General features: G+C 44.1%; 1 protein-coding gene across 1 annotated transcript in view; it reads left to right on the top strand.

The window, feature by feature from the left end:
- CACNB4 (calcium voltage-gated channel auxiliary subunit beta 4) overlaps positions 1 to 23,231 on the top strand; it is a 96,124-nt gene that overhangs the window by 59,209 nt on the left and 13,684 nt on the right. The window contains exons 6-9 of the mRNA XM_044303505.1: positions 6,549 to 6,568; positions 6,652 to 6,732; positions 13,867 to 13,925; positions 14,629 to 14,738. Of these exons, the coding sequence (XP_044159440.1) occupies positions 6,549 to 6,568; positions 6,652 to 6,732; positions 13,867 to 13,925; positions 14,629 to 14,738 (270 nt within the window). The remainder of the gene's footprint in view (positions 1 to 6,548; positions 6,569 to 6,651; positions 6,733 to 13,866; positions 13,926 to 14,628; positions 14,739 to 23,231) is intronic.

Here is a 23,231-nt window from a genome sequence, read left to right as displayed (position 1 = left end):
TCGCAAATGAAAAACTTCCCGGCATGATTTTGGAGGCCCAGACTTCCATCCTGCATTAAGCAAAAGAAGAGACCGGCACTCACTTTGTCTTCTGATAATTCAATCTCTTTATTCGTCACATATAAGGTATTCTGTGACGCGCGTTTCGGCTCTGATGCGAGCCTTTCTCAAACAGATAGTATACAGAAATGAAACAGTGTACACGGTTTAAATAGACCGCCTAAGCGGAAATGACATCAGGTAGCCATGGTAATCAATCAAACAAACAAAGTAAAACAAAAAAACAGAAACACGTGAGAAGCAACCCAACTGCAGCAGCATCAATCAAAATAGTAATAATTGAAGATCATGCGGAGTTCTTTAAATGATCATGGCGACTTGTAATTCAGATGATGCGCTTGGGGGTTCCTTACGTTTTCTGAAAGAATACATAAAAAGACAAATAAATTCAAGGTTATAATATACATATAAAACGGGGCTTGGAAAATTACAGGAAGCTATTCAAATCATACTCCCGGTTTAACCCCATGGGTTCCAATGTCTGTAGTGTGTGAATCCAGTAGGATTCACGTTTTTTCAACATCTTAATCCAATTCCCCCCTCTACGGGGTTGTGCCACCTGCTCAATTATTTGGAAGCGCAATTGCGCAATATTATGTTTGCAGCGATCAAAGTGGTAAGGAACCGGTAAAAGCAAGTTATTTTTCCTTATGGTGGACTTATGTTTGGAGAAGCGATCTTTCATTCGCATAGATGTTTCACCTATGTATAAAAGTCCACAAGGGCACTTTAGTAAGTATATAATGAAACTGCTGTTACATGTGAACCGACCCCTAACTGGGAATCGCTTGCCTGTGTGAGGGTGTGTGAAATATTCCCCTTTAATTACACTTGAACAATGTATACACCCCAGGCAAGGAAACGTGCCCTTTCTAGGAGTTGATAGAGTCTGTTGACGCTTCTCAGTTTGAGCACTGCCCACATCGGCCCTTACCACCATGTCGCGAATACGTTTATAGCATATTAAAGGAGGGCTCTTAAATTCCCCAATAGAGGGGTATGCTCGGGACAAAATGTTCCAATGTCTAGAAAAAATGTAGCCACATTTATTAACCCATGGGTGAAACTTAGTAATAAATGGAACACGCAGCCCCCTTGACTCTTGTTTAGGGGTCAAGGAGGAAACCTTACTCCTCTCATTACCTAGCAGTGCAGTGGGATAACCTCGATTCTCAAATCTCATAGACATTTCATCAAGGCGTTTTTCTTTCACATCAACATCGGATACAATCCTACGCACCCTCTGGAACTGGGAATGGGGTAACGCTTTTTTTACTGTAGGGGGATGATAGCTGGAGAAATGAAGAAGGGAATTTCTATCGGTGTTTTTGATGTATAAATCAGTGACAATCGACCCATTCTCACCCTTAATAACCAGGGTGTCCAGAAAATGAATTTCATGATCGTTGTAATGCAGAGTAAACTGAAGCTCAGACCAGACCGAGTGCAGGTAATCGGCAAAGTCACGAAGGGATCGAATGCCGCCCCGCCACACGCAAAACACGTCATCGACGAATCTTCGCCAGAAAATACAATGAATTTTGAACAGATCATTACTGTAAATATATTTATCCTCAAACCATGACATGTATGAATTTGCGTATGGCGGTGCGGCATTCGAGCCCATCGCAGTCCCACAGCACTGCTGGTAATAGGTGTCCTGAAATAAAAAATAGTTTGGCACCTTCAGTATGAGAGGAGAAGGATAAAAGCCACTCCGCATGATCTTCAATTATTACTATTTTGATTGATGCTGCTGCAGTTGGGTTGCTTCTCACGTGTTTCTGGTTTTTTGTTTCACTTTGTTTGATTGATTACCATGGCTACCTGATGTCATTTCCGCTTAGGCGGTCTATTTAAACCGTGTACACTGTTTAATTTCTGTATACTTTCTGTTTGAGAAAGGCTCGCATCAGAGCCGAAACGCGCGTCACAGAATACCTTATATGTGACGAATAAAGAGATTGAATTATCAGAAGACAAAGTGAGTGCCGGTCTCTTCTTTTGCTTATACTGGTGGGACTCTTGTCTCGGACTCGTGCACCACGCTTCTTGAACGGAGTGCCGGCTGACCATCACCTGATTCCATCCTGCATTGTCTTAGTGGCCGGTGCAGCAGGTCGTGGTGTTTTATGGCAGATCACATGAATGAGAGTTAATAGTCAGAGATTTGTCAATAGACCATGGTCCCTCTCCTAAAGATCGTGGCATGACAGTGGAGCAGTATACAATGTCTTAGCTTTGTCTTATCTCTAATTGCCTGATCAAGTCCTCTAAAGGTACACTACAGCTGTTATCTGTCATTAAATCATAATGAGATGACTCTGTCTATCCTGTCTTTTAATGCTAATGCAAGGACTCTGCTGACCCTGCCCCAGTCTACACAGCAAAGCTGAGAATAGTTTCTAATGGCTGACTAGTCCCATTACTTTTTCTACTATTACAAACTATTATGCTACACACTAACATTAGTCAACTGGTGACATTTTTTAGGTTAAATCCTTATACTTATCACATGCGACAGAAAGCAGCCTTATTGAAACAGTCCATGATGTTACAGGCAAGACAACATAAACCCTTAGACAGCTGTCCAGTAGGAGTACTGCCATTGGTGCTACAGATAACCGATCTAACCCTTTCTTTAGAATGGTTTTACAATAAGTAATGTCCACATTGCCCTCAGACTACCAAGTCCTGCCATTGTCCATAGGAGGAAATGGTGGTCTGAAAACTTTCCCCATGGATTCTGCTGCCATACGATGTCATTATTATGCCTCAACCACTGGACACAGCTGCCATTGCTAAAGAACAAAAGATTCTCTGTCTGGCCTATGTTTTTACACTACAATGGGCCCTTTTTACAAAAAAGCTTCAAGTTGGATTTTTGGGGCTATCACTAGGGTTTATTTTTATGGGTGGATCCACAAACTACTATTAGACCTTAAAACTAACCTTACAATGAAATTAAAGTGTGACATGCATATGATCAGCATAACTGGAGGATGGGAAGTTGGCATCATTCCCACTGGTGGGTCCAAAATACAAATTTTGGCAAAATAACTGGGATGGCAAATTTACCATAACTCTAAGGCTTGGGTTCCTCTGAAATAAATAACAATTAGGATTATGCGTGCATATAAACAGAGCTGCAAGGTGATGGATCCTCAGAATAAGGACATATCGGAGGATGGTGATGGGAGAAAACCGGTTATCTGCAGTAGCCTGTCAACACGCATAATGGGGCCGTGGAGCTGCATACTAATATTAGAAAGTCAGAAGCACTGACATCAAAGCAACCACTAAATGCTCCAGCCAAGGGTATGGACCTGTAGGAAAATCAGATACCGCAGAAATGTTACACAGCTTCTCTCTTGTTCCTTGGGCCACCACTCACTGCTACTTTTATCATGACCAAATTTAGACAAAAAGGATCACACTTGACGGCAGTGGAGAAGCAGTGTTTTAAAGGGATTGAATGACATTACAAAAAGATCTGATTATTATTTTATTTTTTTCAGAAGTAGCATCACTCTTGCCCAGTGGCCGATTCTGGTATTGCAGCTTACTCAGATTCATTCAAATGAGACTAAGGAAACACAGATTCAAATTCAGCAGTTTTTTTATTATTATTGTTTTTAAGCTGGTCATTTACCTTACATAGCGTAGTTCACGTACATGTTTTCTGTATGGGGAGAGGGTAGTAAGGTGCTGCCAGACACCTTTGGAGGAGGCTTATCTTCCCTGAGTACAAACGGATTGCACATTTTGATATTCAATTGCTCAGTCTTTCTTTTCCTCGATATCTGGCATTGGGGGTGGAATTCATGACATACCATGCCCAAAACCTAAATCAGCAGGTGTCCTGCCGGAGCAGTCGCTGATCACTCCCATTGGATTAATAATACTCTCCTGTACTGACCTCTGCTTGCTTGCTTCCCATTCACTTTCTGCTGGAGAACAGAGAATGGGGGGAAGAAAAGGCAAGCTCACATTTTCGACTTAAACACACTAACATTTAATGGGGGTACTCTGGATGGCTCTATTTTTTCTCAGATCACTGTGGCTGGCAGTATTCATGGGGGAACTCTGGTTGGAACGTTTCATGGCAGCACTATAACTACCATTAGCCAATTCAGCACTGCAGCTGTCACTATTATAGAGAGCACATAGTTGACATTATTTTTAGGGGGCACTCCAGCTGGCAGTATTCATTTGCACCAGTTAGGAGACACTATTCATATATGCACTCAATAGTGGTCGCTATTCGTGTAAACAGATATTACTTATAGGGGGCACTTTGAGCGGTACTGTTCCAAGTGAGCCCCTGGATGGTACTATTTATGTATACACTATGGGTGTTACTCTTCATAGAGAGCATATAGTTGTCACTATTTATAGGGGGCACTCCAGCTGGCAGTATTCATTTGCCCACAATAGGAGATACTATGTATAGTTGCACTCAATAGTTGTCGCTATTAATATAAACAGATATTACTTATAAGGGGAACTATTTATGTGGGTGCCATTATTCATAGAGAGCATATACAGTAGTTGTCACTATACATAGGGGACACTCCAGCTGGCAGTATTCATTTGCCCGAGATAGGAGACCCTATTCATATGTGCACTCAATACTTGTCGCTATTCATGTAAACAGATATTATTTATAGGCGGCACTCTGGGTGGAACTGTTCAAGTGGGCACGCAGGATGGCACTATGTATGTGGCCACTGTGGCTGTCACTATGCATAGAGAGCATATAGTTGTCACTACTTACAGAGGGCACTCCAGCTGGCAACTCCAGCTCCAGATAGAAGAACCTTTCATATGTGCACTAAGTAGTTGTCATTATTAATATAAAATTATATAATTTATAGGGGACACTCTGGGTAAAACTGTTCAAGTGGGCACTCTGGGTGGCACTATTTATGTGGGCACTGTGGCTGCAACTATTGTTAGGGGACACTGTATCTTTCACTATTCATAGGAGGTATATTGGCTGGTACTCCTCAGTGGGGCACTCTAGCAGGCACTTTTCATGTGAGCACTCTAGTTGCCCCTATTCATGGGGGATGATGTTATTCATATGGGGCACTCTAGCAAGCACCATTCATGTGAGCACTCTAGTTGTCCTCGGTCATGTTGTCATGGTGGGGAATGGGGGAAACCCCCCACCGTACAATGTGGGAAATGTGGGAAAGCAACTAGGCCAGAGGCTGGGATAAGGGAGCTGGTCACCTCCTATTGCATCCCTAATCCTCGGCCTAACTCCTCACAGGTATGAGCGGACCTGGATGGTAGGACTGCTCATAGCCAGGAGACCTATGACCCTGAGTCGCCCTGATATTCCCTCAAATAGGGAAAGGGGATGGGACGACCTGTTCATCCCAGACACGGATGAACAGGAGTCTCACTGGACCCCATGCAGATGTACTGGAACCCGTTCACCTCACAGGACACAGCACAAAACACAAACACGTAATCCAGCAAACCAGAAACTGCCTGGACCCCCATGTGGATAGGATGCATGGCGGCCCTAGCAGAGCTGCATACTGACTAGTGGTTCCCCCTCTGGGGAACCCTGAGACTCCCTTCCGGAGGTACAGACAAACAAGGGGATCTCTAGCAACCATGTCGGGCATTACATCAAACATACTAGACATAACAACAAATCCCCAAAACAAACCCACACTACATAACAGGTAAGGTAGGGAACAAGGAGGAGAACATAGGGAGACATCGCTAAAGACCTTGATGTTCCACAAGGAGGCCCACACGGACAGGTGAAACATCCAGAGAGGAGCAAAGCTCCTTCTCCTACAAAGGCAGACAAAAACTGACCTCACGCTCACAACTCCAACATAAGAAGAGCCATGAGGCCACACCCAACTTTACCTTGCACACACCTTAACCCCATACTCACCAAAATGGGAAGGAACACCAGACTAAAAGGGAAGTGACCACACTTGCTAAAACAACACGTTGCCACCGGCAACAAGCATGCACGGCACAAGTGTCACGGTCCACTACCACCAGACCATGACACAGCCATGACACATGTGGGCTGATGCTGTTCATGTGAGCACGCTCGGTGGCACTATTTCTGGTAGAAATCTGTCCGCACAATCCATGGAGACACTCTAGCTGGCGCTATACATGGGAGCACCCTGATTGGCACCATTTTTTGGGGGCACTTCAGCTAGCCCTGTTAATGGGGACACTCTAACGGGCAGTAATCATGGTAACACAATTATTGAGGCTCTCCATAATAATACGGGGGTGTTCACAATTTGAGAGAACGGAATATTATTTTGCGCTACATCGTGATTATTATTATAAAAAAATTTGCCCATGAATTATACGTTCTTTGATGGTTATTTCGGAATTTATCCGCACTATGATCACGTTTCTTCTCGATACAAAGGCACATGCGTTCCATTAACAAGCTCTCTGTACATGGATTTGATTGTATTCTCTTTGTTTTCTAGCCAAGCCGAAGCAGAAAGTGGTGAGTTGTTTTGACTGCCTCTTGCAGCTCGTCCTCTGAGTGCCAGCTGCACAGTCATTAATGGCATATTCTTGTGTTTCCAGACTGAACATGTTGCGCCTTACGATGTTGTGCCATCCATGAGGCCTGTCGTGTTAGTGGGTCCATCACTTAAAGGCTATGAGGTATGTCGACCGGGCACCCAATGTCATTGACCACAGGGTTTGATGAATTTGGACAGGGATGGGATGTGAACGATCTTCACGGAGGTGAAACCATACACATTCAGCACTCCCGAGCACTATATCATTATCATGTAGCATTAAAGTGAATGTGGCAATTTATTTCATTTTACTTTCATGATTAAATATATAGACAATAAATAATATACCTGCTATTTCTAACACATCCCAATGACTATAATGGGATCCATCTTGTTTCAGTTTTTTTTAGCAGAGAAAATAGTCCAGAATAAAGGAATCATCGATGCAGATGTGAACACAGCCTTAGGGCTCATGCACACAAACTTATTTTTTTCTTCCCGTTCCGTTTTTTTTTTTTTTTTTTTAACGGTTCTGTATGTGGAACCGATCACTTCAATGGGGCTTGGAAAAAAACAGAAATGACTCTGTGTGCTTTCCATGTCCGTATGTCCAAATATCCACATGTCCAAATATCCACAAAAAGATAGAACATGTCCTATTCTTGTCCGTTTTGCGGACAAGGACAGGCATTGTTACAATGGATCCTTTATTTTTTGCCGATCCGTGTTTTGCGGATCACAAAATACATATGGTTGTGCGCTTGTGCCCTTATTGTAACTGGCCATTGTGAAAACCAGACTGAATCAGATTTCAGAGAAATATATAAACCCTATATAAAATGTCATTTTCTGATAATTCCTTATATTTTATCTACATAAAAAGATAAAAAAAACTGCACGACTTATCTCACAGGTCCTGAGTTACAGCCTGTACTATACTTCAGAGCTGCATTCACAATTCTGAGCTACAATCTCCCAGAATTCTTTGCTGACCCAATGCCTGCTGAGAGCCTACTCTAGTGATTTGCATTCTGACAAGGGTCCTATTTACCCCCAACACTGTGCAGCGTCCCTCTGCATTATGTCTGAACTACAGTAGGTTGTTAAAGGGGTTGTGTCACTTCAGTAAATGGCATTTATCATGTAGAGAAAGTTAATACAAGGCACTAACTAATGTATTATGATTGTCCATACTGCCTCCTTTGCTGGCTGGATTAATTTTTGGTTCGATCCAAATTTATTTGCTGCGAATCGCGTTTTAAAAACTGCTATTTCCTGGCTGCTGACAGCCTTTATAGTGGTGTAGAACACTGTGCTTTGCAGTATCAGGCATAGGGAGTCTGCTCTGGTAGTGAAATAATACTGTGTGTCAGTATAACATGCAGATGACAGGCGTCGCTCTTAGAATCACTGCACACTTCACTTATTTGGGCAGTCACGGGGCCAAAACTGACCAAATAACTCAAGGTCGATGTTAGAGCCAAGAAGAAGCGTACTCCTTTTACACCGTCGTCAGCTGATTCCACATAGATGTCTACAGAACCTGTTCTATTAAATGCTTATACAAGTAGAGCCCCTGACAGAGTGGAGAGGGTGTCCGCAGTAAGTTTGTGTTGACGTCACTGATTATTTTGCCCTTCCTCTGATCCGTCAGAACAATAACCCCCAAAAAACGGATCCTGTCTGTGGAGCATCCGCCTTTACTCGGTCAGCATTTGCTCAATAATTCATCAGTATTGCTAATGCCAAATAAAACAAGACTGGATCTAAAACAGAGAGGACAAGTGAATGGAATATTTGCATGTCTTCTGTGTTTTGTACCCTCTCCTGCTTTTGGCTACCAAATCATAAGCCAATTCTGATGGGACCAATGAGGCCTTACAGCTGCTACACATACAGGATCCGTTGTGCGTCTCATTTTTCCTTCCTTATGACAGATTAGAAGAAGGGTCAAATAAATGATGATGTCAGCCAGGCCGAAAGGCAAAATAGTGGCCCAGTCATGGAGTGGGTACGGTGGGAACAGCATGAGAAGTCCACAGAGTGGCTCTATGACATAGTGGTGAGGTGGAGGAGACCACAGAGTGACCCAATGACAGTGTGGAGGTGGCGGCAGCAGCAGCATCAGGAGGAGGCCACAGAGTGACACAATGACAGTGTGGAGGTGGCAGCAGCAGCATCAGGAGGCCATAGAGTGGCAAGGTGACATAGTGTGGAGGTGGCAGCAGCATCAGGAGACCACATAGTGACCCGGTGACAGAGTGGGGAGGTGGGTGGCAATACCAGTACCAGCTGAAGATGGTAGGTAAAAGAAGGAGCACTTGGCATCAGATGTGTGGCATCAGGCGAGTGGCAGCATTAGAATAGTAGCTGAGGTAGGTAGCCAGAAGAAACCGAGAGCCAGAAGTCATCCCTCTGCCGAATGGTGACAATTCGGCTGTCACTACGCAAGCAAGCATGCATAGGGCCATTTGTGCAAGTGACTGGAGGGACTCCCTGCCTCCATCTCCACTGCATACTGCCACGGTGTGTCTGGGTCCTCTGCCTCATCGCCCTGTAGCTCCTCTGGCTGCTCCTGCTCCTCCTCTCCTGTCACCTGTGTAGAAAAACCACCTATTTCGCTACACATTGCTTGTGCTCCAATGTCCTTCTCCTAATCCAGTTCAGCCCCCACAGGGCTCATGTGGCCGTGAGAACTAGGTGCCAAGTCTCCAGTCCCCTGACCAGCAAGATTTACCAGCATCTGTTCTAGGACATGAAACAGTGGAATCACGTTGTTCATCCGGTAGTCCTGCCGACTGACAAATAACGTGGCCTCCGAAAAATGCCTGAGCAAATGGCAGGTTCACGCAAGAGCTGCCACTGGCTTACATCGAAGTTACATAGGGGAGTACACCTCTGTCCACTTGGATCATCAGGAAATCGTGGTCCAACATATGGAGGGTGGAATTCCAATGGGTGTAAACTTCGCATATGAGCCTATGTTGGGGGATGCCGTTCTGCCACTGCAGCTCAAGGAGGGTGGGCTTTGCAGTGTACGAGTGGCTGAAGTGCATGCAAAGTTTCCTGGCCATTTTTAGGATGTCTTGCAGATGGGTGAAAGACTTCAGGAACCGCTTGACAAACAGATTGAACACGTGTGCCATGCAGGGCACATGGCTCAACCCTCCTTGATGCAGCGCGACACAATGTTTTTCCGTTGTCGGTCACCATGGTTACGATTTTGAGTTGTGGCAGGGAAAGCCAGGATTCGATTTCTTGCTGAAGGACACGGAGCAGTTCCTCCCCTGTGTGACTCCGTTCGCCCAGGATAATGAGGTGCAGAACAGCGTGACACCTCCGTGCCCTTCACATGTGGTATGCTGGAGGGGCACTGTGAATTGTCCCTGCAGTGGAGGCTAAGGACACGGTGGAGGATGAGGAGGCAGAGGTGGACATTGTCGCAGGACCAACGGCATGAGAACGTGGAGGCGGAAGTGGCGTCACCTGGCTAAGTTGCTGGTGTGGCTGGGCAGGAACCACATTCACCCAGTGGGTCATAAAGGACATGTATTGTCCCTGACCGTAGTTACAGCTCCACACGTCGGCGCTGCCGTGCACTCTGGCAGACACTGACAGCTCAAGGACTGGCCCACCTTCTGTTCTACATACGTGTGTAGGGCTGGTACTGCCTTTTTGGCAAAGAAATGACGGCTTGGGAGTCTCCGCCTTGGCTCGGCACAAGCCATCAGTTCTCTGAAAGGTGCAGAGTCCACCACTTGGAAAGGGAGGGACTGCAGCACCAGCAACTTGGCCAGGAGCACGTTCGGCTTCTGCGCTATTGGATGAGTGCACGCATAATGTTGTCTCTTGTCAATCGCTTCGGTGATCGATTGCTGATGGAATGACTGACAAGGAGTAGGAGGAGGAGTGGGAGCATCAGGACCAGCAGATGATGGGAAGGACAGACAGCTCCCTTCAGCTGAGGTGGTGGAGCCTTGACTGCCTGAAATCAGGTGCGTGCCACCGGGTGATGCAGCAGTTGCTGCGGCAGGCTGGACCACCACATCAGACCCACGGTTCTCCCAGGCCACTTTATGGTGACGCTGCATATGTTGACGCAGGGCCGTGGTGCCAACATTGGCACCCTGGCCACGCTTCACCTTCTGCCCACAGATTCTACAAATGGCCATGTTCACCTCCTCTGGTGGCTTAACAAAAAACTGCCACACCACCGAGTAGGTGATTTTACCCCCAACACTCCGCACTGACTGACTGCTACCGCCGCTGCTTCCATGAACCCCTGCACCACTACTTTCCGGGCAGGTAGGCTCCTGCGAAGCGGGTGGTCTACGCTGGGCACGTTTTGCTCCCGACCTCCCACTGCTGCCACCCTGCTGACTCCCGGTCACGCTAGCGACTTGCTGGCTCTGCCTCTGCCTCACAGGCAAGCTGCCACCCTCTTCTCCCGATGATTAGTTATGAGCAGCATAGGCAATATTCGTTTTCGCAACGTTTTTTGCGAATTTATGGCCTAATATTCGCCATAAATTCGCAAATTTAAGGGTTTGTCTGGCAAGCATGTTCTCTTTCCAAATGCAGGTCTGGGTTTTTATGTAGGTTGTAAACCAACACTAATGTGACATAAGTAATGCAGTGTATCTATAAAGTTGTTCACCTATATCTATACTGTAGGTTATACCGATAATACTCAAAGGTAGACATTACCTTTATAGATATTAATGGCACTGTGTTCCACAACCCTGTTCTTTACCTACTCATTCCTCTCTGCCCTCCTTCTTCTGCTCTATCTTGCCTGTGACAGTGACTGCTGTAGTAGTCGTGGTTGCCCCTTATACCATATTTCATTGACAATGCCCTTTTCTCTTGATAATCTAAGGGTTTGGTTAATATTTGTATCCAATTGATGTGTGTATCCCGCATACAGCTTTGATGGATGGACTGGGATGAAATGGAATAGATAGATTGAGATACGAAGCATAGATAGATATGAGAGATAGATAGAGACAACGGTGTGAAGCACCAAAGATTAGGCGACACTCAAAGTCAGGACACAGGCCTAGATCAGGACAGAAAAGTTCATACGTATCCGAGAAACTAATCCGAGGTCAGGGCAGACAGCAGAGTATCAGCAGGCAGAAGAGCATACCTTCACTGGTTAACTTGTCAACTAGGAACCTAAGCTCTGGCAAAGAGTAAGAGGGAAGAGCAGAATTTATTAGATTGATAGATAGATAGATAGATAGATAGATAGATAGATAGATGTTATGGACATTGGGCATGGACCCACCATGCCATCTAACTGCTTTGGCTTTTTGGTAAACCTAAGAGCATTGTCCTGGTAGTCCACAGGTATTCACCCTTTAACCCCTCTACAGGAATGTGGACTTCACTGTAGGGAACCAGCCAGTCTGCTACCTCCTGGAGTAGTCCCAGTGTGGTTAGCAGCTGATCCACGGTGGTCAGAGGCAACGATGCAGAGCACCAAGGATTAGGAACCACTTGAAGTCAGGAAACAGAACAGGAATTTTTGTATATTCGAAAAACTAATACGAGGTCAGGGCAGGAAGTAGAGTATTGGAATCGGTAAATAGGCAGAAGTTTAGTACATGGCACACAGACAGAACAGCATACCTTCACTGGTTAGGCTACTTTCACATTAGTGTTTTCAATTCCGCTATTGAGATCTGTCATAGGATCTCAATAGCGGCAGAAAACTCTTCAGTTTTGTCCCCATTCATTGTCAATGCCGATAAAACTGAACTGAACGAAACGGAATGCTCCAAAATGCATTCCGTTCCGTTTGGTTGCGCTCCCATCGTGGACAGAATAACGCTGCAAGCAGCGTTTTTCTGTCCGCGGTGTGGTGCGGAGCAAGACGGATTCGTCCAGGCACACAATGTAAGTCAATGGGGACGGATCCGTTTTCTCTGACACAATAGAAAACGGATCCTTCATGGCTATAGAAGACATAATACAACCGGATCCGTTCATGACAGATGTATGCGGTTGTATTATTGTAACGGAAGTGTTTTTTCTGATCCTCAAAAAACGTTAATGTGAAAGTAGCCTTAATTAGACAACTAGGGACCTAAACTCTGGCAAGGAGTGAGAGGGCCGGTTAGCATTTATAGCAGAAGCTGATTACAGTTAGGGTCCATTCACACGTCTGCAAAATTGTGGAACGGGTGCGGACCCGTTAATTTTCAATGGGGCTGCAAAAGATGCGGACAGCACACAGTGTGCTGTCCGCATCCGCACTTCCGTTCCACTGCCCCGCAAAAACAATAGAACATGTCCTATTCTTGTCCGCAGACACGGACAAGAAAAGGCATTTCCATTATAGTGCGGGCCATGTGCGCTCTGCAAAATGTGGAACTCACATAGCCGGTGTTAGTGTTTAGATAGATAGATATATAGATAGATACAGTAGATAGATATGAGATAGATAATAGATAGATATTAGATAGATTGAGATACGAAGCATAGATAGATATGAGAGATAGATAGAGACAACGGTGTGAAGCACCAAAGATTAGGCGACACTCAAAGTCAGGACACAGGCCTAGATCAGGACAGAAAAGTTCATACGTATCCGAGAAACTAATCCGAGGTCAGGGCAGACAGCAGAGTATCAGCAGGCAGAAGAGCATACCTTCACTGGTTAACTTGTCAACTAGGAACCTAAGCTCTGGCAAAGAGTAAGAGGGAAGAGCAGAATTTATTAGATTGATAGATAGATAGATAGATATTAGATAGATAGATTGATATTAGATAGATATGAGATAGATGTTGGATAGATATTAGATGGATGGATATAGATGTGAGATAGATAATAGATAGATAATAGATAGATAGATGTTGGATAGATAATAGATAGACAATAGATAGATAGATGTTGGATAGATAATAGATAGACAATAGATAGATTGATATTAGATAGATAATAGATATTATAGATAGATATTAGATAGATATTATAGATAGATGTTAAAATCAGCATGAAATGAAAAGAATTCTGCTTATGTCCCTTCAAAGAGAGTGAAACCTGCAAGATTATTTTTGTGGGCGATAATTGATTCTTCAAAGAAAAGATCAGTTAAATACTGAAAATTATCTCTAGCTGTTAACTCCTTGCATGAATTACCCGGAGCAGTGACTTTCCGGCTGCTGGATAGAATGAAGTGTAGAGATTTCCTCTGTCTCCTTTCTCACCTTTGTCTATTTTTCTCTCTCTTGTCCTCCTTGACTCCTCATTCTCCTCTCTTCTGGGAAGGTGACGGACATGATGCAGAAAGCCCTTTTTGACTTCCTGAAGCACAGGTTTGATGGGAGGTGAGGGACAGAAACGTCAAGCATCTGACTGGGAATATCCTATAGGTTATATAGGTTCTGTGCGCTTACACTAACACGGTACGATGTCATTTATTGATCTTTTAGGACATTGTATACTGTATACAGGCATAGGCATAGTGCTGTTTGTGCATAGCTGCATGGCTCGTAGAAGCGCAGTAGGTCGTGCAGTAGCATAAGGAGGCCACTTGGTGGGCTGAACCGTAGACATCACCGTGCACCGTTTTGTACATAGAGCTCCTGAACAAACCTATGCGTCCTCATGTCCTCACCAAGTCAGAAACAGCTCCACTCTAGTGCATGGATTGTATCTGGTATTGCAGCTCGTAGATGGTGCTGGGCTGCAATACCTGACACGGCCTTTGATCAAGAATGGTGCCATTTATAGACAAAAGAAAAGGTAGACCTCTTATTTTTAAAATTTTATGTAGAGGGTTTACAAGGAGCTGTATACATAGGCCTACATAGGAGCTGTATACACAAAACGGTTTTTGTAGCCATATTTAATATGGGTGGGTCCCTATTCCTCTCTATGTATCCTGAGACTCGCTATACTGAATAGAAAATGCTGCCACAATGGAGAGAGGAAATAAAGTAAGAAAATCGATGAACTTGTCTCCTAATCTAGATCGGTATGTTTACTGCAGACAGAACTGTCATTTTAACACATTATGCCTTTTCCTAGGATATCCATCACAAGGGTCACCGCTGACATTTCTCTGGCCAAGAGATCAGTGCTGAATAATCCCAGCAGAAGAGCAATAATTGAACGTTCCAACACCAGGTCCAGTTTGGGTAAGAGCTTTATACATCATTATAAACTGTGCATTTCTGTGTCGGCAATTTACAGGGAATATGTCAACTTAAAAGGGGTTCTCCCACAAAAAATTGTCTAGAGTTTTCAAACCAGAACCCGGATCTAAATACTTTTGTAATTGCATGTAATTAAAAATGTATTATAGCTACTGAGTTATTCTATGAAATCTATCTGTATAGCGTCACCTGTTTGTTTTTGTGTTTCCTATTTCTTTGTCCTGCACACTGAGAAGGCCGCACATGCTCAGTTGCATCCTTCAACTGCCTCCTGAGCTGTGATAGGGAGAGCATGGACACGCCCCCTGAGCTGTGATAGGGAGAGCATGGACACGCCTCCTTAGCTACAGCAGAAAAGACACTCCCCTTAAGCTGTCAGCTTGATATAAGTCTAGCAGAGCAATGAATGGGGAGATCTCTGGATCCATGTGAGGTACAGGGCTGGTTCTAGCTTTGTGAGAAAAGGAATGTCATGTACTATATGATGTCTGATTTTCATTTTTTACATTGGTTATGGGATAAACCCTTTAAAGGTCTGCATCATTTATATTTTTTTTACTCATACATACTCTTTTTTATCACTTTTTTTTCTTTTCTAAGTAGAGATTAAAAAAAATATATATTTTTGGGAGGCAGCTATCTTGCCTAAACAGCTTTAGATATGGACCAAGGCATCCTGTAGACAGGAGATGATCGTTGAGTGTGTTGTGGGCATGCTCTGCGACCTGTGCAGATGTCATTGTGCAGGGAGGGGGAGGAAGTGAGCTGTGACCATGACCTATGGTGAATGGTCGCTCCTGTGTTTTTAGAAGCCAAAGGCAGCAACCATACAACCCCTCTTTAGTTTTGATGATGCTTTATATGTCAGTTCCCCTATTTCAGGAATGCCCAACCTGCGGCCTCCCAGCTGTTGCAAAGCTACAAGTTCCATCATGCCTGGACAGCCCACAGCTATGAGGGCGTGCTGGGAGTTGTAGTTTTACAACAGCTGGAGGGCCACAGGTTGGGCATCCCTGTCCTTATTTAAAAAGGGCCTTTAAGGATTTTTCACTGAAGGCCTATCCAGAAGTGGACTGGGAACTTACAGTGGCCCTGGAAAAAAAAAGTGACCCCATGTTGAAGGCTGGGCAACACAAGTAGGCAGGGCCAAAAATAATTAGTGCAGCACAATATACTACCACCCCCACCACGGTATTCAACCCTATCACCGTCCTGAGGACGGTAATACAGTTGAATTGAGGAGAGTACTTTCTTCTGCCAGCCAGGTGTATATGTACCAGATGCTCCTAGCATTAATTAAAGCTAAGAGCATCAGATCCCTATGTACTAACTGTCAGCCCCCAGACCATCAGCCCACAGGGAAATTTCCCTGTAGGGTCAATGGCCAGTCCACCACTGGGCCCATCTTTAGAATAGACCATCAGTTTGCGATTGGTTGGGATCCCACCCCTAGGCCCCCAACGGTAAGACTACTTCACTGCAGCATCTTCCACATAGTGCCCCGTGTGGCTGTTTTTGGCACTGCAACTCAAATTATTTAAACAAGCAGGACTGAGTTGTAGTTCCAGACACCAATGCGTGGATGAGAATGCCGCATTGTCAGTTGTGCAATGAAGGATCTGCCCATTCATTTTGGGAAATCGCTCAGTAAAAGCCCTATCCTAAGAGCAGCCCATCATATAAAATCCTGGAAACCCCTGTTTAAAAGGGTTTTTCAGGATTTTCATATTGATGGCCTATCTTCAGTATATGTCATCAATATGAGATCGGCGGGGATCTGACTCCCAGGAAGCCTGACGATCAGCTGTACAAAAAGGCAGTGGCACTCTGTAAGCGCTTAGGCCTCTTCCTAAGCCACATTCATTGGTCTCATGTCCTAGGTGCAGCTCAGTCCCTTGCTGTAGCAAGCACAGCTGCTATCCAATAGATTGGGCTATGCTTGGTAAGCTGCCAGGAGGCTGCAGCGCTCACCAGAGCATCGGTTAACACCATGGCTTTCTCAAACAACTGATCGGTGGGGGTGCTCAAAATAAGAGTATAGACCATCAATATGAAAATCCTGAAAGTCCTGTTTAACCCCTTAAGGACTCAGCCCTATTTCACCTTAAGGACTTGGCCATTTTTTGCAAATCTGACCAGTGTCACTTTAAGTGCTCATAACTTTAAAACGCTTTGACTTACCCAGGCCGTTCTGAGATTGTTTTTTCGTCACATATTGTACTTCATGACACTGCTAAAACTGGGTCAAAAAGTTAATTTTTTTGCATAAAAAAATACCATATTTACCAAAAATTTTAAAAAAATTGCAAATTTCAAAGTTTCAGTTTCTCTACTTCTGTAATACATAGTAATACCCCCAAAAATTGTGATGACTTTACATTCCCCATATGTCTACTTCATGTTTGTAGCATTTTGGGAATGATATTTTATATTTTGGGGATGTTACAAGGCTTAGAAGTTTAGAAGCAAATGTTGAAATTTTTCAGAAATCCCACTTTTTATGGACCAGTTCAGGTTTGAAGTCATACGCTGGGTTCACACCTAGGCGTTTCTCAAATGCGCGTTTCTATGCGCGTTTTTGTCGCGCGTTTTATGCGTGTTTTTTTTAATAGTGAACGCGCGTTTGACGCGCGTTTGGGTGATTGACAGCAGTGTTGTCCAAAGAGTCTATGGCCCAAACGCGCGTCAAACGCGCCAAAAAAAGCTCCTGTACTTGTTTGAGCGTCGGGCGTTTTACAGCGCGATCGTACGCGCTGTAAAACGCCCAGGTGTGAACCCTTCCCATAGGGAATCATTGGTTCTTGCCTGTTGTGCGTTTTACAGCGCGTAGGAACGCGCTGTAAAACGCTCAGGTGTGAACCCAGCGATATTGTGAGGCTTAGATAATAGAAACCTCCCAAAAACTTTGTTAACCCTTTAGGTCTTCCACAAGACTTCATGGCAAATGGACATAAAATGTAAGAATTTACATTTTTGGGAAAATTTGCCAATATAATCAATTTTTTCCAGGAATAAAACAAGGGTTAACTGCCAAACAAAACTCAATATGGGTTGCCCTGATTCTGTAGTTTGCAGAAACACCCCATATGTGGTCGTAAACTACTGTTTGGCCAAACGGGAGGACATAGAAGGAGGGGAAGACCATATGGGTTTTGCAAGGCAGATTTTGCAGGACTGGTTTTGTTTATATCATGTCCCATTTGAAGCCCCCCGTTGCACCCCTAGAATAGAAATTTAAAAAAAGTGACTCCATCTAAGAAAGTACACCCCTCAAGGTATTAAAAACTGGGTTTACAAACTTTGTTAACCCTTTAGGTGTTCCACAAGAGTTAATGGTAGATGGAGAAACAATTTAGAAATTTCAATTTTTTTGAAAATTTTCCAATATAATCAATTTTGCCAGTCTGGGGTCTGAAAGATGGAACAAAGAAAGTTTAGATAAAAGTTAATTTTTTTTTTCCTAACTAACTTTTCCTTTCTATCCCTGCCTAACGGTGCCTCTCCCTCACTGACCCTAACCTACCTGGATGGCGATGGGTGCAGGAGGGTGATGGATGGCGATTAGGGGGGACTCAGGAGCTGGTGCTGGACGGTGCTGCCGGGTGCTCGTGCAGAACAGGAAGAGGAGGGGAGAGAGGAGCGCAGGAAGTTTGAATCTCGCGCCTCTCTCCCCTGCACCAATCAGCACCCTGGACAGCAGGCATCAGCACCATGGCAAGCATTGCCTCTCCAAATGCACAGACTGTGATTGGTGGTGTGTAATCACGCCACCGATCACAGTATTTTTCCGGTTCATCGGGTCACCGGAGACCCGAATGGACCGGAAACGCAGAAAACCGCAGGTCTGAATTGACCTGCGGTTTTCTGCGATCGCCGATACGGGGGGGTTGTTACAGGATGCCGGCTGAATGATTTTAGCCGGCATCCTGTTCCAATTAACCCCCGCAGCGCCGGAATCGCGATTTAAAGCCATGACGTACCGGTACGTAATGGGTCCTTAAGGACTCGGGAAACATGCCGTACCGGTACGTCATGCGTCCCTAAGGGGTTAAATGGCACGTATCTCATGATATGAATATTTCATATGGGATACGGATATAGCTGTAATTATATGCTCTGCATAACCAGAATTTTTAGTTATATAATCCACTGCTTAGTTATATTTCCCATGTACGGCTTCATGCTTATTTGCACAAAAATTAATTTTATTGTCATTCTATTCTTTGAGTGCACCACCGCGGTTCAGGTTAATGTTTCCTGGCAATCACTGGGCACGTTTGTCTGTACACATTCCCTCCGTTTATGAAATGCACTCCAGACCACTGGGCATCTAAAGCGGTTTTCTAGGAGAACGCCGTGACTGACAACGGGTGTCACTGTGAATTAGCATACAAGCTAACACAACAAATCCAGTTACATTTCTAGATACGCCGCCGTAGATCTTGCCAAGGTTGTTGATGTGAAAAGCAAAGATCAGGCACAAAAATCAATAGTCTGAATAAAAATGTTAACCAGCGGGGGCTTCTACCTTTAATTAAAATCCGACGACAAGTACATTGTTCCGGGTAATGATTCCACTGATCTTTTATGTTTGAAGGATTACGAGCAGCGCTCACAGCACAGGGATCCCATCAAAATTGTATTATATATTATGGTAACAGTTTTTTTTTTCTACCTGGGAAACCCATTTAAAGGAATCCCTTTATTAAAGGGATTTACCGGTAAAGAGGCAGTAAAAAATGTAACGGTTACTGAGTTTTCATAAGTCATATCAATGTCATAGACTCAATAGAAAGTCTATGGGCTGGTCTCAATTCCGACCCTGCAGAGAGCGCGCAATATGTGAGCGCTTCTTTCTCCTCGTTCTAGTGATCGGTGGGGGTCTCAGTATTCAGACCCAAGTTTTATGAAAACTCAGTGACCCTTTAAGTAAATGCAGGGAGTGCTATAAAATAAAAAAAGAAGCATCACTCACCTGTCCAAACGCTGCCGCTCTCCTAGAGTCTGTTTACTTTGATGTTCACAACTACTCAACGTGAACGCTATGGCTTCTCACTAGCCTCTACGGTCACATGGGCTACTTGAGTACACATTGGCTACCCCATATGACCACTGGGGCTAGTGATTAGCTGTAGTGATCACATTGGGTAGTCATGGACATCATCAGAAGCAAAGACCAGTGGGAGCGTTGGAGCTGCAGCGCTAGAATGGTGGGGGATCAGACAGGTGAGTAAAGCTTCTTCTGTTTTATAACACTCCTTGCCTTTACCTTAAATTTTTTGGGGTCTTGGAAAATTCCTTTAATTGCCTATAAAATGCAGCTGTTGGGTTGGGTATCCCATGAATAACGTCAAAAAATAAAATCAGACATCATATAAAGTATATGACAATCTATTTTAACAAAGCTAGAACCAGCCCTGTACCTCACATGGATCCAGAGATCTCACCAATCATTGCTCCAATTGCTCTGCTAGATTATCTTCAGGCTGGCAGCTCAGTGGGCGTGTCCTTTCTCAGGGGGTGTGTCTTTTCTGCTGCTCTCTCCTTGTAACTGGCAAAGCTTCTAACAGGGGATATGGCTGATGGCAGTTGAAGGCTGGAACTGAGCATGTGCGACCACCTCAGTGAGGTGGACAGACAAATAAAGAAAATAAAAAACATATAGATTTTATTGAATAATTTAATGTCTATAATAAATTAATCATGTGCAATTACAAAAGTATTCAGATTCAGGTTCCGGTTTGAAAAATGTAGATTTTTTTTTTTTGTGGGGCAACCCTTTAAATTAAAGACTGACATCTTAGCACAAAACCCACGGATTTCAATGGGCACTGCATAATGCTTGATTTCTCCTGTGGCGGCGCTGCATCTTTGCTGCCAGAACCTTAGCTGCTCATTTTCCCAGATATATTACTGCTGATTGATAGGGAGCTTGAGATATGTCTGATTTAGACACAAGTCTAGGAAGGACACATCTGTAGCTTAAGCTAGGTTCACATCACCGTTTTGATTAAAAAAAAAAAAAAAAGAGAATTAGATCGCACATCCACAAGCTTTGCTTTGATCTATAACTGATTCTCAGCGCAATAATTAGTGTACGGCCCCCTATACTGCATGCCATATAAGAGGCATTAGTGTACATTTTGATCAAAAGGCATAAGCCCACCCACCACGTCAAGGTTGCCTCAGAGTGGGACCTACTCTAAATTTGGCGCGGCACTGCCTGGCGACTGCCGGCGCCACAGCCACACACCAGCGGGATTCAGCCGCCAAACAGCACCCCTGCTGTCTGGCAATGCCACCTTGGCACCGATTCTCCAGCGCAGCGGCACAGCAACAACGGCCGCCACCCAGCACTGCACCGTGTGAACAGTTGGCAAAGCTCACATTGTTACCTGCTCTCAGAGACCCAGACTGAGGGCTGGTAGGTTAATTCACACTTATATTCAGGCTACTGCTAATTAAAAGCACCTGTACCGAATGGGAGGAGTGCTGATCCTGGACAGAATGATCATACATGATTAAAAAATCACCGTTTTATTTTCCGCTCTTCATAACCTGTATTTCAAGCATCAGTTATGTTCCTTTTTCATCCGTTTTAGCCATTTCCGCCTGAGATCAGTTATCTTAGACGGGAAAAAAAGTACTTTGTGTATGGCTTTTTTTTCCATCTAAAATAACGGATCTCAGGTGGAAATGGCTAAAACGGGTGCAAAATGAGCACAACAGATGCTTAAAACTTAGATTGTGAGCCCCACAGCTCGATGCTAATGTCTGCAAAGCACTGCGGAGTATGTCGGCGCTATATGGGTCCATTCACACGTCCGTAGAATGTATCCGCACCTGTTCCACAATTATCTGGAACGGGTGCGGACCCATTCATTCTCTACGGGGCAGGAATGTATGAGGACAGCACACAGTGTGCTGTCCGCATCCGCATTTCCGGAGCGCGGCCCCCAAACTTCCGGTCCGCGGCTCCGGAAAAAAATAGAACATGTCCTATTCTTGTCAAAAATAGGCAGTTCTATGGGGGTGCCGGCCGGGTGTATTGCGGAACCGCAATACACTACGGATGTGTGAATGGGCCCTATAAGTGAGTATAATAAATAAATAAATACAAGATCTGTGTTTTTCTTTTATTTTGTTATTTTCTGTATTTCTGATGGATCAGAAGAACGGAAAATGAAACTGTGATCTGAACCTGGCCTTCCTGGTAGTCTGCATACCTAAGTTCTTCCTTCATCCAAACTAGAAAGAAATAGATATCAAAATGTGCGCTGGAAAATGATGAGATCCATTTAGCATTAGTTTGTTTTTTCTGCTTTCTAAACAGACTTTGTAAGAAAAATATGCAATCTGATATATCAATCTTAAAGTGTAACTGTCATTCTATTTTTATTTGTGTAATGTATCGGGGCAGTGATGCCGACCATTTTTGTAATATACTTTAATTACTGAAATCGTACATTTCTATTAGAAAAATAGCTCTTAAGTGGCCCATTTTGAGCCTTAGCAACGCTCCTCTGTCTTCTGCTTTCATAACGCAGTCAGTATGGAGCGCGTCTCCACAGTTATGTAGGAAGACAGAGGAGCGTTGCTAAGGCTCAATATGGGCCACTTAAGAGCTATTTTTCTAATAGAAATGTACGATTTCAGTAATTAAAGTATATTACAATAATGGTCGGCATCACTGCCCCGATACATTATAAAAATAGGATGACAGTTACACTTTAAGATATTTATATATCCTATCTATATCTCTCTCTCTCTCTCTCTCTATATATATATATATATATATATATATATATATATACATACTGGAATAGCTCATTAATGACATTAACTGGTTTCTACTTGCTGATAATTTGTGAACATTCTCACCATATTTTAAGCGGCGTAGTAAGCAGTGCAGCTATATCCAGTCATCACCCAGGAAAGCGATAATTAGATGTGAACAGCAGATTTCTTAAACCTGATAATGTGATTCCGTGTAAAGCGCATGCACACAGATAACACGTGTATATTTATAGAGCCATGCCTCGTGTTCTGAGCTATTAATGAGTCTTGTGGACAATATATTGAATGGACCCACCACCAGACGGACCAAGACCCTTTAATACGCAGTTCGCGGATTCGGTAATTACACGAAGGGAGGTTTATATCCGCGTTGTCATTAGACTTCTTCGGGCTCACGTGTCAGTCAGTTCCAAGTGTCATGTGTCAGCCCCTTCTTTAGGGCTCATGCACAGGGACGTAGTAGGATCAGGTGTCGACCCATTCATTTCAATGGGGCCGCATAAGATGCGGGCAGCACACTGTGTGCTGTTCGCAACAGTACGTCCATTCCGCGGGCACGAAACAAAATAAATAAAACGTGTCTTATTCCTGTTCATTTTGTGGACAAGGATAGGACATTTCTAGAGAAGTTAAAAAATAAATGACGGCATGTACCAGGCCAGGATCCGCGTTTTACAG

Source organism: Bufo gargarizans, chromosome 8 (assembly GCF_014858855.1).
Source record: "Bufo gargarizans isolate SCDJY-AF-19 chromosome 8, ASM1485885v1, whole genome shotgun sequence".
Classification (NCBI taxonomy): domain Eukaryota; kingdom Metazoa; phylum Chordata; class Amphibia; order Anura; family Bufonidae; genus Bufo; species Bufo gargarizans.
The sequence above is the reverse complement of the archived record's forward strand: the minus strand, read 5'-3'. Positions and strand labels throughout refer to the sequence as shown.